Source organism: Caretta caretta, chromosome 19 (genome assembly GCF_965140235.1).
Source record: "Caretta caretta isolate rCarCar2 chromosome 19, rCarCar1.hap1, whole genome shotgun sequence".
Lineage (NCBI taxonomy): Eukaryota > Metazoa > Chordata > Testudines > Cheloniidae > Caretta > Caretta caretta.
This window is the reverse complement of record NC_134224.1, coordinates 19,439,731-19,455,235: the sequence shown is the minus strand read 5'-3', so window position 1 is coordinate 19,455,235 and position 15,505 is coordinate 19,439,731. Positions and strand designations below refer to the sequence as shown.

Genomic DNA, 15,505 nt, shown 5'->3' with positions numbered 1-15,505 from the left:
GGGTCATTACACATATTGAATCTATTACCCCATGTTAAGTATCCTCACACCTTCTTGTCAACTGTCTAAATGGGCCATCCTGATTCTCACTACAAAAGATTTTTTCCTCCTGCTGCTAATAGCTCATCTTAATTAATTAACCTCTTACAGTTTGTATGGCAACTTCCACCTTCTCTGTATGTATGTGTATTATATATATTTTCTTACTATATGTTCCATTCTATGCATCCGATGAAGTGGGCTGTAGCCCACAAAAGCTTATGCTCTAATAAATTTGTTAGTCTCTAAGGTGCCACAAGTACTCCTGTTCTTTCTAAGATCATGGACAGTTCAAATCCAAAAGAAGAATTTAAGAAAGATGTGAGGGAATGCAAGGGTTTATAATGGAAGTTGAACAGTGACTTGAATTACTGAAGAACCTCACTAGCCCACACTTCCGACTGGCAATCCAGAAGAAAGTTTTGCAAGTTCCACACACACCAAAAAAAACCTAACTATAATACATCAGTTTACCTTAAGTCAGTGGTTTTCAACCTTGGTCCAGGACCCAAGGGGCCCGCAGATTATGTCTAAGATTTCCAAATGGGTCAACACCTTCAATTGAAATGTAGGGGGTCCACAAAATGAAAATAAGGTTAAAAACCACTGCCTTAAGCAATACTTGTGATACAAATGAGTAGTTATTTATGACAGTTTCAATTATATAAGATATACTACAAAACATTAATTAGCGTAAAAGTAGTGAACAAGCTACAGGACTATGTTTTTGCTCTGAAGTTACTGCCTTCATGCAAATTAAGAGCTTTGCAGATTACCAAGGTCCTAAAGTCTAACTTCTAGTACAGTAAACACAATTGTTACAGTGAGTATTTAACACATCCACCCCTCCAGACCAGCTATTCTTAACCTTTCCCATAAAATGACCTCATGATATGGAAAAGCATAGGGACACCTCCCCCACATCTAGAGGGAGGTCATTACAACCCCAGGTTGAGAGGCTATGCTCAAGAGTATCTATATAGATGTATACCTGTCATCATGGTATGAATGCCGAAGGCTGTAACTTCACTGCAGAATTAACTCATATTACATTATCTACATTTGAGTCAACTCCCTGTCAAATTAGCCTAACACCTCTCCAGCTGCAAGACACTACTTATGTCAATCGGAGGGTTTCTACCAGTGACCTTGCACTGGGGGTTAGGTCAGTTTAATCACATTGCTCAGGGGTATGGACTTTTTTACACCTCTGAGCGACAGTTATACCGACCTAATTTCCTAATATATATCAGGCTTCGGTGATTGTACTAGCAGCTGACAAATTGTGCTAACCCCCAACTCCATCCCACAAAAGGGTCAGACAACTCAAGTTACAAACAGGAGCACACCAAGTTAAGGGTTTGGGTGTGGATGGGACTAAAGTTAGGGACAATACTTGAGTTATCACTCAAATTAACTCTGCAGTGAAGACATGCCCTAACATCCATGAATTTATCTTCCAAAAGGACACTTCAGTTCTCGATCTGTAAAACAGAGGTAATAATCATTTACCTACCACACAGTGATACTGCCAGAATAAATCCAGTATTACTGTGATTCACATCATAACTACCTAGACAGACACTTGAGTAGGGATGTTAAATACTCTTAGGAAACACAGCTTTTAGAATAAAAAGGTTAAGTAGAATTTTTGCTAGTCTGCAAACCCTATAATTTACACAGAAAAGCCAGTCACTTCACAGAAAGGATTAAAAAAGCACTGTAGTTCGAAATTACAGAAGCGTTTTTACTCCTACAAAATATACTGTGTATGACACCAGTAATTGTTCTGTAATACATCACAAATAGGACTCCAAAATGTTTATGTGGCCCTCACAATGCTCTCCACAGCACAAAAGTATCAAAGCTGCTGGAATCTTCTTGCTCAGTAGTGGGAGAGAAGACAAAAAAGATACAAAGAAAAGTCTAAGCAACTTCCTCTAAATAAACCTATGTTGAACCATAGGCCAAGTAGGGTAACTGGCTACATTCACAGAGTAATGGATAACCAGGCCACTAACATACAGTAACTAAATCCACTTTAAAACCCTGTATTTTTACTCAAAATGGTACTGAACAGAAGTTTGGTAAAGTTTACAAAAGAAAATGCAGTTTCATAGTGATCAGGTCCTAGAGAATTTTAGCTCTCTCTCACACTAAGTAAGATTTACCATCTAGAAGGAAATAGGTAAGTGGTAACTTGAATTATTTTAAATAGGTTTAATGTGAAATTTAGCTTACTAAAACCCACACTAGCAGAATACTTCCTACGGGTGGTTTTACAGAGAACAGATGTGTCCTCGTCGCCACCCTCATGGCAATACAGATCAATCCGCATTTAGGCAAGAGGTTTCCTAGCCAACCCACGCACACGGGGCAGGGCAGGGCAGGGCAGGGGTCTCCCGGGGCCAGCAGCCACGGGGCTCTGCCTGCAGGCAGCTTCCCCGAGCGGCCCTGCAGCGGCACAGGCTGCGGAGGGAGCGAGCTGCGCCTCGCCCACAGCGGCTGGAACGCAACGCGGCCGGCGCGAAGCCTCGCACGGAGCAGGAGCCAGCGCCCGCCTCTCGTCACCCGCAGGCGGCAGCCAGTCCACGTGGTGGAGCGGAGCGGGCCAGTCTCCCGCCACCCGCGCCGCCAGGCCCGACCCGCGCGCAAAGCGCCCCCCCCCCCCCACGCCGCCGGGAAGCGGCCGCCCTCCCGCCACGGCGGGCCCCGCGCCCCGCCAGCGAAGCCGACGCCGCGTGCGCTGCTGGCCTCCCCAGCCGCCCCCTCCCCGGCCAGGTGCCCGGAGGCGCCTCTGCGAGCGCGGCCTGCGGCCCCCGCCTTCCACAAGGCCCCGGTCGCCCTGGGCCCGCCTCCTCTCGCGCCGGGCCTCGCTACCGCGCCGGGCTCCCCATGCGGGCCGCAGGCCCGGCCGCGGACTCGCCGCCTCAGAGCGCGGCAGCCCGGCTCTTCCCCCCCGCGGCGGCGGCCTCCCCCCGGCACTCACCGGAGCGCGGCCTGCGCGGCGCGGCTGAGGCCTGAGCAGCGACTGCAAATGGCGCCCGCGCACTTCCTCTCTCCTCATGGACGGCGGCGCGACCCCGGCAACACGCGGGGTTTCCCGGAACTGCTTCCAGGGATCCCGGCATTCGCCAATCAGCATATTGGGCGTCAGACGAGCACCGTTCGAAACCTATCAGAGGTGGGAGGCGGGACACCGGTATTCCCTCCGGCCAATTGGAGGAAACGGCCAGACCTGCCGCGCAGAGCTGGGGGATTTAACGCGGCAGCTGCGGCCTCCCGCTGCCGGGCCAAACAAAGGGAGGCGAGCCGGGCCCCGCCCCGCCCCCGCGAGCCGGGCGGCCTCCAGAGCTGGGCGGGGCCGCCGCTGGCGGAGCGGGCCGCGGCCCCGGGCCGCCCGGGGTCCGGCGAGGCCGCCCCGAGGGGCCTTTGCCCTGCCCGGCGCTCCGGGCTCACCGAGGAGGCGCTAGCGCCCCGCTCCTCGCGGCCGGGCGGCCTGGCCCTGCTCAGGCGGTTCCCCCGGCTGAGCGCACCCGGGCCCAGCCTCGCCCGCCGGTCGGGTCTCCAGGCCTGCCCGCTCCTGCGTTGCCCCTCGCTGGGCTTTCTCCAGTTCCGCCACCTCCTGCCGGCAGCGGGGAGCCGGGCGCCGCTGGGGCCTAGTCCGCGCGGGAGACCTGCGCCTCGGGCTTGCTCGCAAAACGCCGGCTAACGCGGCCCGGAGTCACGGTCGCCTCTTTGGCAACAGCCGTGCCCGTTTGACTCCTGTTTAGCTTGAGAGCCACTATGACCCCCCCAGGTCCCCTGTCCCAGGCAGGCATGCCCAGTCTGTCTGCGAGCAGCTTCCGAAGTGGAGTACTTCGCATTTGTCTGGATTGAATGGCGTCCTGTGTACTTCAAACCATTTCTCCCGTTTGTCCAGATCATTTTGTATTTTAATCCTATCCTCCAAAACACTTGCAATCCTCCCAGCTTGGTCTCATCCACAAACTTTGTGTGCACTCTCTATGCCATTGTCTCAATCATTGATGAGGATCTCGAACAGATATTTGCTTCAGAGGAGCAGCCGTGTTAGTCTGTATTCGCAGAAAGAACAGGAGGACTTGTGGCGCCATAGAGACTAACCCATTCATTTGAGCCTAAGCTTTCGTGAGCTACGGCTCACTTCATGGGACGCATTCAGATATTTGCTTGTCACTAGCTGTGCCCTTTGGCCTGCAGTTGTGAAGAAGTCAGGTTCATCTTGTACTGGGTGCTGATCTGGCTGGGCTGCAAAGGGGCAGCGAGTATTTAAGAACTGCTTTGAAGTCTGTGGAAGAACTTTAAGGGCTTGGCTACCCTTACAGTGCGGTGCTGCAGCAGTTAGTGAAGAGGTCACCTCTGCAGAAGTTAACCCACCTCTGTCAGGGTTCCCTCCCCACTCTGAGCTCTAGGGTACAGATGTGGGGACCCACATGAAAGACCCCCTAAGCTTATCTCTACCAGCTTAGTTTAAAAACTTCCCCAAAGCACAAATTCTTCCTTGTCCTTGGAAAGGTATCGCTGCCCCCACCAAGTAAGTTAGACAAAGATTTAGGAAAAGGACCACTTGGAGTTCCTGTTTCCCCAAAATATCCCCCCAAGTCCCTTCAACCCCTTTCCTGGGGTGGCTTGAGAGTAAACAAGGTGAGCACCGACCAGCCTCTTGGGTTTTTAGGACACTAAAAACCAATCCGGTTCTTAAAAGCAGAACTTAATCAATGTGTTTTTTTCAAATAGTCAATGAATACGTTTTTATAACAATTAACAGTCTCAACCCATGTTGATAATTTGTATTGCCATAACCATAGGTGACTAGTTTCTCTATATCGTTCATGGCTATGACTCAGACCTGAAAGCTATCTCCTTATAGACATCACAGTGGGGGACTATCAAATAATTAAAGATTATATAACAAATATAAAGGGTGCAAATTTAGGATTGGATGGGAAACCTTAATTCTAGTATTTTTAACTACTGAGTATTTGACTTTTGCAATTTTTAAAAGTTCTCAATATAATTGGCAAAGGGCCCTGTGGCACATTATAGACTAACAGACGTATTGGAGTATAAGCTTTCATGGGTGAATACCCACTTCGTCGGATGCAAGTAGAATTTATATGTAACTTTCTAGGTTTTTCTTCATTTTTAAAGAAAAACCCATTTTATCATGTGCAACTATAACAACTTCTCACATATAGGTCAACGGTAGGATTACGCCTTTACCACTATAGCATAAGCCTCTACTGCTTGAACTAAAGGACTCATTACATTAGCTTGCAGAAGCAGTGGTGGCTGTTCTCTTTAACCAGCCATTAGAGGGGATGCAAAATGCAAAGTAACCAGGTGTGTGGGTTACACAAACACTGAAACATTGGGTTATGTAAGCAAGAGGAGACCTATTTTACAGGCAGCATACATAGCGTGCATAGTTTTTCCAGGTTTCAGAGTAACAGCCGTGTTAGTCTGTATTCGCAAAAAGAAAAGGAGTACTTGTGGCACCTTAGAGACTAATCAATTTATTTGAGCATAAGCTTTCATGAGCTACAGTTCACTTCATCGGATGCATACCGTGGAAACTGCAGCAGACTTTATATACATACAGAGATCATAAAACAATACCTCCTCCCACCCCACTGTCCTGCTGGTAATAGCTTATCTAAAGTGATCATCAAGTTGGCCCATTTCCAACACAAATCCAGGTTTTCTCACCCTCCACCCCCCCACACACAAACTCACTCTCCTGCTGGTAATAGCCCATCCAAAGTGACAACTCTCTACACAATAAGAAAAGGAGTACTGTTAGGGGGCTTATTCCTTCACCCACTTACTTCCCTGGTTCTTCTCGCATGAACAGAGAGCAACAATACCCGAAGTCCGAAGGTGCAAACAATTCGATGTTTATTGGGGTGAACTTCCAGCAAGCTAAATATAAGTTCCTTTTTCCTTATTTTCGAATCCCAACTTACTTCCTGTTTGCCCCTAATTTATATAGTAATATTCTTAGCTATACATTAACCAATCATTCTACTAAAATTTAACTAACCAATCCTAACATGGATTAGCTAACCAATTATATCCCACCACCTTAATTAGTTTACACCCAGCAAAATTAATTATACAGCAGACAGAAGCAATCACAGAACCAGACAGAGACCATGCCAATAAACAATAGCAAAGTGGGAACTATAATGACAAAACAATACAGAAGTGAGGATTTCACAACTACATCTGTAAAGACATAAGAGTTTCCCAGCTGTGTCTATTGATAAGTGAATTCTTACCAGACAGAAAACTATCAACCTCAATTTCCTTTTACAGCTTCTAGGCACTTCCCTTTCTCTGGAGGTGATAGGCACTATAAGGACAGGATTAAATTCCTAACAGCCCAATAGCACCTTATTTCAATGTGACTAGTTTGGAATGTGAGGATGTGACCATTCACTTCCCAGCTTATGGCTGCCTCTGTCGCTTAGCCAAAGGCCTTAGCCTAAGAACAGGGCCTCAGACTGTCACAGTAAGAGAAGGCCCTTACACTGGCAGACAGTGATTTTGATTCTTTCTTTTATACCTCTAACTAGCCAAGTGATAGGAATACACCTAAATTCTTAGAGTATAGGCCTTTACAGACAGGCCTGAATATCTATATCCTAACAAGTACTTGTGGCACCTTAGAGACTAACCAATTTATTTGAGCATGAGCTTTCGTGAGCTGTGGCTCACGAAAGCTCATGCTCAAATAAATTGGTTAGTCTCTAAGGTGCCACAAGTACTCCTTTTCTTTTTGCGAATACAGACTAACACAGCTGTTCCTCTGAAACCTGTCTCTACACAATGTGCATGATAATCAAGGTGGGCCATTTCCTGCACAAATCCAGGTTCTCTCACCCCTTCACCCCCCTCCAAAAACCACACATACAAACTCACTATCCTGCTGGCAATAGCTCATCCAAAGTGACCACTCTCCCTACAATAAGAAAAGGAGTACTTGTGGCACCTTAGAGACTAACCAATTTATTTGAGCATGAGCTTTCGTGAGCTACAGCTCACTTCATCGGATGCATACCGTGGAAACTGCAGCAGACTTTATATATTCACAGAGAATATGAAACAATACCTCCTCCCACCCCACTGTCCTGCTGGTAATAGCTTATCTAAAGTGATCATCAGGTTGGGCCATTTCCAGCACAAATCCAGGTTTTCTCACCCTCCACCCCCCCACACAAATTCACTCTCCTGCTGGTGATAGCCCATCCAAAGTGACCACTCTCCAAGTTTAAATCCAAGTTTAACCAGACTCTCCTGCTGGTGATAGCCCATCCATAAGGTGCCACAAGTACTCCTTTTCTTTTTGCGAATACAGACTAACACGGCTGTTACTCTGAAACCTCTCCCTACAATGTGCATGGTATTCAAGGTGGGCCATGTCCAGCACAAATCCAGGCTCTCTCACCCCACCCCCACCCCTTTTTTTTTTTCCCCCCAGGGACACACACACACACACAAACTCACTCTCCTGCTGGCAATAGCTCATCCAAACTGACCACTCTCCAAGTTTAAATCCAAGTTTAACCAGAACGTCTGGGGGTGGGGGGGTAGGAAAAAACAAGGGGAAATAGGCTACCTTGCATAATGACTTAGCCACTCCCAGTCTCTATTTAAGCCTAAATTAATAGTATCCAATTTGCAAATGAATTCCAATTCAGCAGTTTCTCGCTGGAGTCTGGATTTGAAGTTTTTTTGTTTTAAGATAGCGACCTTTATGTCTGTGATTGCGTGACCAGAGAGATTGAAGTGTTCTCCGACTGGTTTATGAATGTTATAATTCTTGACATCGGATTTGTGTCCATTTATTCTTTTACGTAGAGATTGTCCAGTTTGGCCAATGTAAATGGCAGAGGGGCATTGCTGGCACATAATGGCATATATCACATTGGTGGATGTGCAGGTGAACGAGCCTCTGATAGTGTGGCTGATGTTATTAGGCCCTGTGATGGTGTCCCCTGAATAGATATGTGGGCACAGTTGGCAACGGGCTTTGTTGCAAGGATAAGTTCCTGGGTTAGTGGTTCTGTTGTGTGGTATGTGGTTGTTGGTGAGTATTTGCTTCAGGTTGCGGGGCTGTCTGTAGGCAAGGACTGGCCTGTCTCCCAAGACTTGTGAGAGTGTTGGGTCATCCTTTAGGATAGGTTGTAGATCTTTAATAATGCGTTGGAGGGGTTTTAGTTGGGGGCTGAAGGTGACGGCTAGTGGCGTTCTGTTATTTTCTTTGTTAGGCCTGTCCTGTAGTAGGTAACTTCTGGGAACTCTTCTGGCTCTATCAATCTGTTTCTTCACTTCCGCAGGTGGGTATTGTAGTTGTAAGAAAGCTTGACAGAGATCTTGTCTCTGTCTGAGGGGTTGGAGCAAATGCGGTTGTATCACAAAGCTTGGCTGTAGACGATGGATCGTGTGGTGTGGTCAGGGTGAAAGCTGGAGGCATGTAGGTAGGAATAGCGGTCAGTAGGTTTCCGGTATAGGGTGGTGTTTATGTGACCATTGTTTATTAGCACTCTAGTGTCCAAGAAGTGGATCTCTTGTGTGGACTGGACCAGGCTGAGATTGACGGTGGGATGGAAGTTGTTGTTGTAGGGCAACAAAAATGATTAGGGGTCTAGAACACATGACTTATGAGGAGAGGCTGAGGGAGCTGGGATTGTTTAGCCTGCAGAAGAGAAGAATGAGGGGGGATTTGATAGCTGCTTTCAACTACCTGAAAGGGGGTTCCAAAGAGGATGGCTCTAGACTGTTCTCAATGGTAGCAGATGACAGAACGAGGAGTAATGGTCTCAAGTTGCAGTGGGGGAGGTTTAGATTGGATATTAGGAAAAACTTTTTCACTAAGAGGGTGGTGAAACACTGGAATGCGTTACCTAGGGAGGTGGTAGAATCTCCTTCCTTAGAGGTTTTTAAGGTCAGGCTTGACAAAGCCCTGGCTTGGATGATTTAACTGGGAATTGGTCCTGCTTCGAGCAGGGGGTTGGACTAGATGACCTTCAGGGGTCCCTTCCAACCCTGATATTCTATGATTCTATGATTCTATGAAATCATGGTGGAATTCCTCAAGGGCTTCTTTTCCATGGGTCTAGATGATGAAGATGTCATCAATATAGCGCAAGTAGAGTAGGGGCTTTAGGGGACGAGAGCTGAGGAAGCGTTGTTCTAAATCAGCCATAAAAATGTTGGTATACTGTGGGGCCATGCGGGTACCCATAGCAGTGCCGCTGATCTGAAGGTATACATTGTCCCCAAATGTAAAATAGTTATGGGTAAGGACAAAGTCACAAAGTTCAGCCACCAGGTTAGCCGTGACATTATCGGGGATAGTGTTCTTGACGGCTTGTAGTCCATCTTTGTGTGGAATGTTGGTGTAGAGGGCTTCTACATCCATAGTGGCCAGGATGGTGTTATCAGGAAGATCACCGATGGATTGAAGTTTCCTCAGGAAGTCAGTGGTGTCTCGAAGGTAGCTGGGAGTGCTGGTACCGTAGGGCCTGAGGAGGGAGTCTACATAGCCAGACAATCCTGCTGTCAGGGTGCCAATGCCTGAGATGATGGGGCGCCCAGGATTTCCAGGTTTATGGATCTTGGGTAGTAGATAGAATATCCCAGGTCGGGGTTCCAGGGGTGTGTCTGTGCGGATTTGATCTTGTGCTTTTTCAGGAAGTTTCTTGAGCAAATGCTGTAGTTGCTTTTGATAACTCTCAGTGGGATCATAGGGTAATGGCTTGTAGAAAGTGGTGTTGGAGAGCTGCCGAGCAGCCTCTTGTTCATATTCCGACCTATTCATGATGACAACAGCACCTCCTTTGTCAGCCTTTTTTGTTTATGATGTCAGAGTTGTTTCTGAGGCTGTGGATGGCATTGCGTTCCGCATGGCTGAGGTTATGGGGCAAGTGATGCTGCTTTTCCATAACTTCAGCCCGTGCACGTCGGCGGAAGCACTCTATGTAGAAGTCCAGTCTGCTGTTTCGACCTTTCTTTTTGAGCAACAGTGTAAGTAAATGGCTGAGACTTTGGTTTGTCATATTAGATACCTGCATTCTCTTCTCAGCTAGGGCAGATATTACCTTGTGCAACCGCTGTCTGTAAAATGCTTGCTTCCCTTCTAGGGAAAGTCTGGGGCCTTACAGAACTGTTTTGAAGTGCATAGTGTGACATTGCACCCCATAATGCTTTACAGAAATATGCTTATAAGTGTAAATATGACATAACTGGAATATATTGTATGCTAGCTATGCTATGTAACATATCTTTGCAAAAGTTATGATCTACTGAATATATTCATCTTATTTGTATGCATGTATCACTTTTATATCTGAAGTTATGAGCATTGGCTCTATTCTTGTATTTAAAGTGTTTGCTGTAGGAAGCACATAAGGCAGATTTAGTCAACATAGTGTGAAAGGGGTTATTCAAGTAATTGGGAGTACTTAACTAGCAATGGACTTTGAGAGATGCCGATCTGCATCTGAGCTTTCCTGGGAATGTTCAAACTAACATGTAAACAATGGCGTCAGCCTGCAAAAAGCTGAATCATTCATAGATGTGGGACTTGCCCAGGTGGCTACAGCCTCATCTTGTTGCTGTGATTCTGCACAGGAGAACAAAGGGGTTTCTGCCCACAAGAGAGAGAATATAAAAGGCCCTGGAAGCCTCTCCATTTTGTCTTCAGCTGGCTCAAGAGATGGTCTCTCCACCCCCAAAGAGGTAGAAGCCCTGAGCCCATGGGCAGAGTTGGGAGACACAGGGGTGTTGCCCCCACCCTGGAAACTACACTGCAAGAGCAGAGCAGTCCCGGGGCAGCTCCACGCGCCCCGCTCCACTTCCTTCTCTCCCCGCCCCCTGGTCAGGTCGGAGGTGGGAAGCCAGAGCCAGGCAGTGCAGGACAGTTGCTGCTCTGGCTGGTGCCGTGGCATTCCCTTGTCTCCTGCTGGTGCAGGGGGTTGAAGCTACTCCTCAGCACCCCCCCCCTTTGTTCAGGCAGCCAGTAAGAGCCACGGGTTGGGAACCCGGCTCCATGGCTGGCTGAGCCCTCAGGGAACAGGGACCACAGGGGAGCCCTCCCGGCAGACAGCCCCTAGCTACCCCCTCCTTGCACCCTGAGCTACCCCCATCCCCACACACAGCCCCTAGCTATCCCCCTCCCTGCACCCTAAGCTACCCCTCTGCCCTCACACAGCCTCTCGCTACCCCCTCCCTGCACCCTGAGCTAGCCCCCTGCCTGCACACAGCCCTTAGGTATCCCCTCCCTGCACCCTGAGCTGCTTTCAAACTTTTTGAGCTGAGCCCCCTACCTTTGAGTTGTAATTTTTGTTCCCCTCCCACCTGCAACCCACACAGGCTGGGTCGCCTGCTGGGGTGAGTCGGGGTTGGAGGTAACACTCCCTCCACGGATCCCACCATGCAGAGCTGGCTCAAGCCCCACTGGCCCCTGGCCAGCCAATGTTCCCTCTAATTTTTTTCATCCATGTGCGGAATGAATTTTGTTATGTGCAGCACCAATGTCAAGGTAATGGGTAGACATGCACCACCAGTACAAAAAAGACCCCTAGATTAAAAAAAATTTTTTTTTAAAGTTCATAGGTATGGAAGAAGAAGAAAGGAATATTAAAACAAAGGATAATTAATAAGGTGCACTGCTTAAGATGTTTATTTAATATGAAATCAGATAAAAAGAAAATTAACACTGCCCTTGAAGTACATGTATTTTATCATCCTTTCTAACAACTCAAGCTAGTAAACACACCAAAATGTAGCATACTGAAAACTGCTATATAAATAAAACAAAGACATGGCCATTAAGTGAAAGCATTAAAAATATGCACCAGAGGCCCAATTTAATAACCTACTCCTACCGTAGACCATAACTTTTCAGGGAAAGCTGCTCTCAAAAAATGAAGCATCTGCCAAAACACCAGCATGCTACAGACTTTTGCAGTTCACAGAACTATCCCTCTTGCATGAATATTACCTGCATACACAGCTCGGCTTTAATATGCTAAACATGGGGAGCAGCACAGCATGGGAAGGAGGTGACCAGTCCTCTGTGGAGAAAGAAGTGGTTCAGGACTATTCAGAAAAGCTGGACGAGCACAAGTCCATAGGGCCAGATGCGCTGCATCCGAGAGTGCTAAAGGAGTTGGCGGTTGTGAATGCAGAGCCATTGGCCCTTATCTTTGAAAACTCATGGCGATCTGGGGAAGTCCTGGATGATTGGAAAAAGGCTAATGTAGTGCCCATCTTTAAAAAAGGGAAGAAGGAGGACCCGGGGAACTACAGGACAGTCAGCCCCACCTCAGTCCCTGGAAAAATTATGGAGCAGGTCCTCAAGGAATCAATTCTGAAGCACTTAGAGGAGAGGAAAGTGATCGGGAACAGTCAGCATGGATTCACCAAGGGCAAGTCATGCCTGACTAATCTAATTGCCTTCTATGATGAGATAACTGGCTCTGTGGATGAGGGGAAAGCAGTAGACATGTTATTCCTGACTTTAGCAAAGCTTTTGACACGGTCTCCCACAGTATTCTTGCCAGCAAGTTAAAGAAGTATGGGCTGGATGAATGGACTGTAAGGTGGATAGAAACCTGGCTAGATTGTTGAGCTCAACGGGTAGTGATCAATGGCTCCATGTCTAGTTGGCAGCCAGTATCAAGTGGAGTGCCCCAAGGGTCAGTCCTGGGGACAGTTTTGTTCAATATCTTCATTAATGATCTGGAGGATGGCGTGGATTGCACCCTCAGCAAGTTTGCAGATGACACTAAACTGGGAGGAGAGGTAGATATGCTGGAGGGTAGATATAGGATCCAGAGGGACCTAAACAAATTCGAGGTCAAATTAGAGGATTGGGCCAAAAGAAATCTGATGAGGTTCAACAAGGACAAGTGCAGAGTCCTGCACTTAGGACGGAAGAATCCCATGCACCGCTACAGACTAGGGACCGAATGGCTAGGAAGAAGTTCGGCAGAAAAGGACCTAGGGGTTACAGTGGACGAGAAGCTGGATATGAGTCAACAGTGTGCCCTTTTTGCCAAGAAGGCCAATGGCATTTTGGGCTGTATAAGTAGGGGCATTGCCAGCAGATCGAGGGACGTGATCATTCCCCTCTATTCAACATTGGTGAGGCCTCATCTGGAGTACTGTGTCCAGTTTTGGGCCCCACACCCACACTACAAGAAGGATGTGGAAAAATTGGAAAGCGTCCAGCGGAGGACAACAAAAATGATTAGGGGACTGGAACACATGACTTATGAGGAGAGGATGAGGGAACTGGGATTGTTTAGTCTGCAGAAGAGAAGAATGAGCGGGATTTAATAGCTGCTCTCAACTACCTGAAAGGGGGTTCCAAAAAGGATGGATCTAGACTGTTCTCAGTGGTAGCTGATGACAGAACAAGGAATAATGGTCCCAAGTTGTAGTGGGGAAGGTTTAGGTTGGATATTAGGAAAAACTTTTTCATCAGGAGGGTGGTGAAGCACTGGAATGCATTACCTAGAGAGGTGGTGGAATCTCCTTCCTTAGAAGTTTTTAAGGTCAGGCTTGACAAAGCCCTGGCTCAGATGATTTAGTTGGGGATTGGTCCTGCTTTGAGCAGGGGCTTGGACTAGATGACCTCCTGAGGTCCCTTCCAACCCTGATATTCTATGATTCTATGGAAATTGTCATGCTCTCATCGCAAATATTAATACAATATTTTCTGATACTGGAAAGGAGAGTAAAAGGCATTCACTCAGGCTTACGCAATTTCTATGAGATGTCAATTCTTAATTTGATTAATACTTCACACACATAGAACAGTAAAAATAAGTAAGAAAGCAACACAGACAGAAAACAAAGCCACAAACAAACAAGTGGCAACACTGAAAATATGAAGGGAAGTAAAACATCAAGTGGTTGGTTCTGTGTATTTTAAATGAGTGTTTAGGACCCACACTGTACAAGTACAACAGAACCCTGTAGAAACAGACAAAGTTAAACTTCTGGTTTCACATTGTTTGTGTCACCAATTTAAAAACTCAGAGTAGGCTCATTAAGTTTTTACAAGCCCCTTAAGTAAACAGAGCACATTGACAAATGGCTGCGGAGTTTGCAGACAGATCCCTGCTTCAAAGAGCTTGCAAATAAAGTCTTTATCCTACAAAACACCTAGCACCAAACCTAGTGCTTGCTACTTATGAGTCAATGGGAGTACTCTGAAAAGCCAGAACTATAACATAAACAAGGAGGAGTCCTTGTGGCAGCTTAGAGACAAACAAAATTATTTGAGCGTAAGCTTTTGTGGACTAGAACCCACTTCATCAGAAGCTTATGCCCAAATAAATTTGTTAGTCTCTAAGGTGCCACAAGGACTCCTCGTTGTTTTTGCTGATACAGACTAACACAGCTGCCACTCTGAGAACTATAGCAGAGAGCAAAGATCTGGCCTTAATGGTTTCTAATACCTTTCCCCAAACAAATTCTAAACCTTAATGGAGATCACTTGTCTGCAATCTAGACAAGTGATTTCCATTAAGTTTTAAAATTTGTTTGGGGAGAGGGCTGAACAAGAGTTGGCCCTAACTCCTGCACAATAAAGTGCTGGAAGCCCTTGGAAACATTTGAAAGCTGTGGTGTGCCCCTGGTCACTGGTGAACACCAGTGAAGATCAAGTACTCCCATTAATACTGGGAGAGTTAGTTTGTCTGGGAGACACCCACCATCCCCTAAATAACCAGGCAGTGTCAGTGGCCGGGGGGGGGGGCCCCTATAACCATAAAATGGTCTGTGGCAAAAAAACAAAAACAAAAAACCAGAACCATACGAATACAACGCCACCTTCTTCCACCTTCAGCTGCTAAAATCCTCTACTCCTACTTTCTTGGAGATCTAGCCCCAATAATCCATGTGCTTGTCACCTTCAGACTTGATTACTGTCACTGTACTTGGGACTAAACATTCGAGCAACAGAGACACCAGCTTATGCAGAATACAACTGCCAGCCACTGTGAGCTCACTACTTTGTTCTCCATTGTCTCCCAGAGGCACCTCTTCCCAACCACCGCAGCCCAGCCGGGGCTGGGAGAGAAGAGGCGCATCTCTCCCTGGCTGCGGCGACCTGGCCAGGGGAGGGGGTCAGCCGAGCTCCCCAGCCACTAAAGCCCTTCACGCACCAATCTCCTCACCCCACTGCCCCCCCCCACTACTGTCTATTCCCCCCACACCACCAGCTTACATGTGGGTCCTCCTCTCTAGGGTCCAGGCACCTAATTAGTGGAGCCACACCCATGCAGCTCCACTAATTAGGTAAGGAGAAAATGATAACCCTTTGCTTACCTGTAGAGGGTGTCTTCCACCATTCTCGGGATGCAAGGACTTCTCAGGGGACCTTTATTTTTGTGTGATGTCTGTTTGGGAGATACACAGATTTCAG

General features: G+C 47.2%; 1 protein-coding gene across 3 annotated transcripts in view; it reads right to left on the bottom strand.

The window, feature by feature from the left end:
• The window catches only part of HNRNPR (heterogeneous nuclear ribonucleoprotein R), a 53,354-nt gene extending 50,174 nt beyond the window's left edge, over window positions 1–3,180 (bottom strand). Inside the window, exon 1 of one of the 3 annotated variants that reach the window (XM_048825895.2) lies at window positions 3,029–3,180. In XM_048825895.2, the coding sequence (XP_048681852.1) occupies window positions 3,029–3,106 (78 nt within the window). In that variant the 5' untranslated portion in view covers window positions 3,107–3,180. The remainder of the gene's footprint in view (window positions 1–3,028) is intronic. The other 2 variants (XM_048825896.1, XM_048825894.1) reach the window with 2 other exon arrangements.
• Window positions 3,181–15,505: the final 12,325 nt, after the last annotated feature.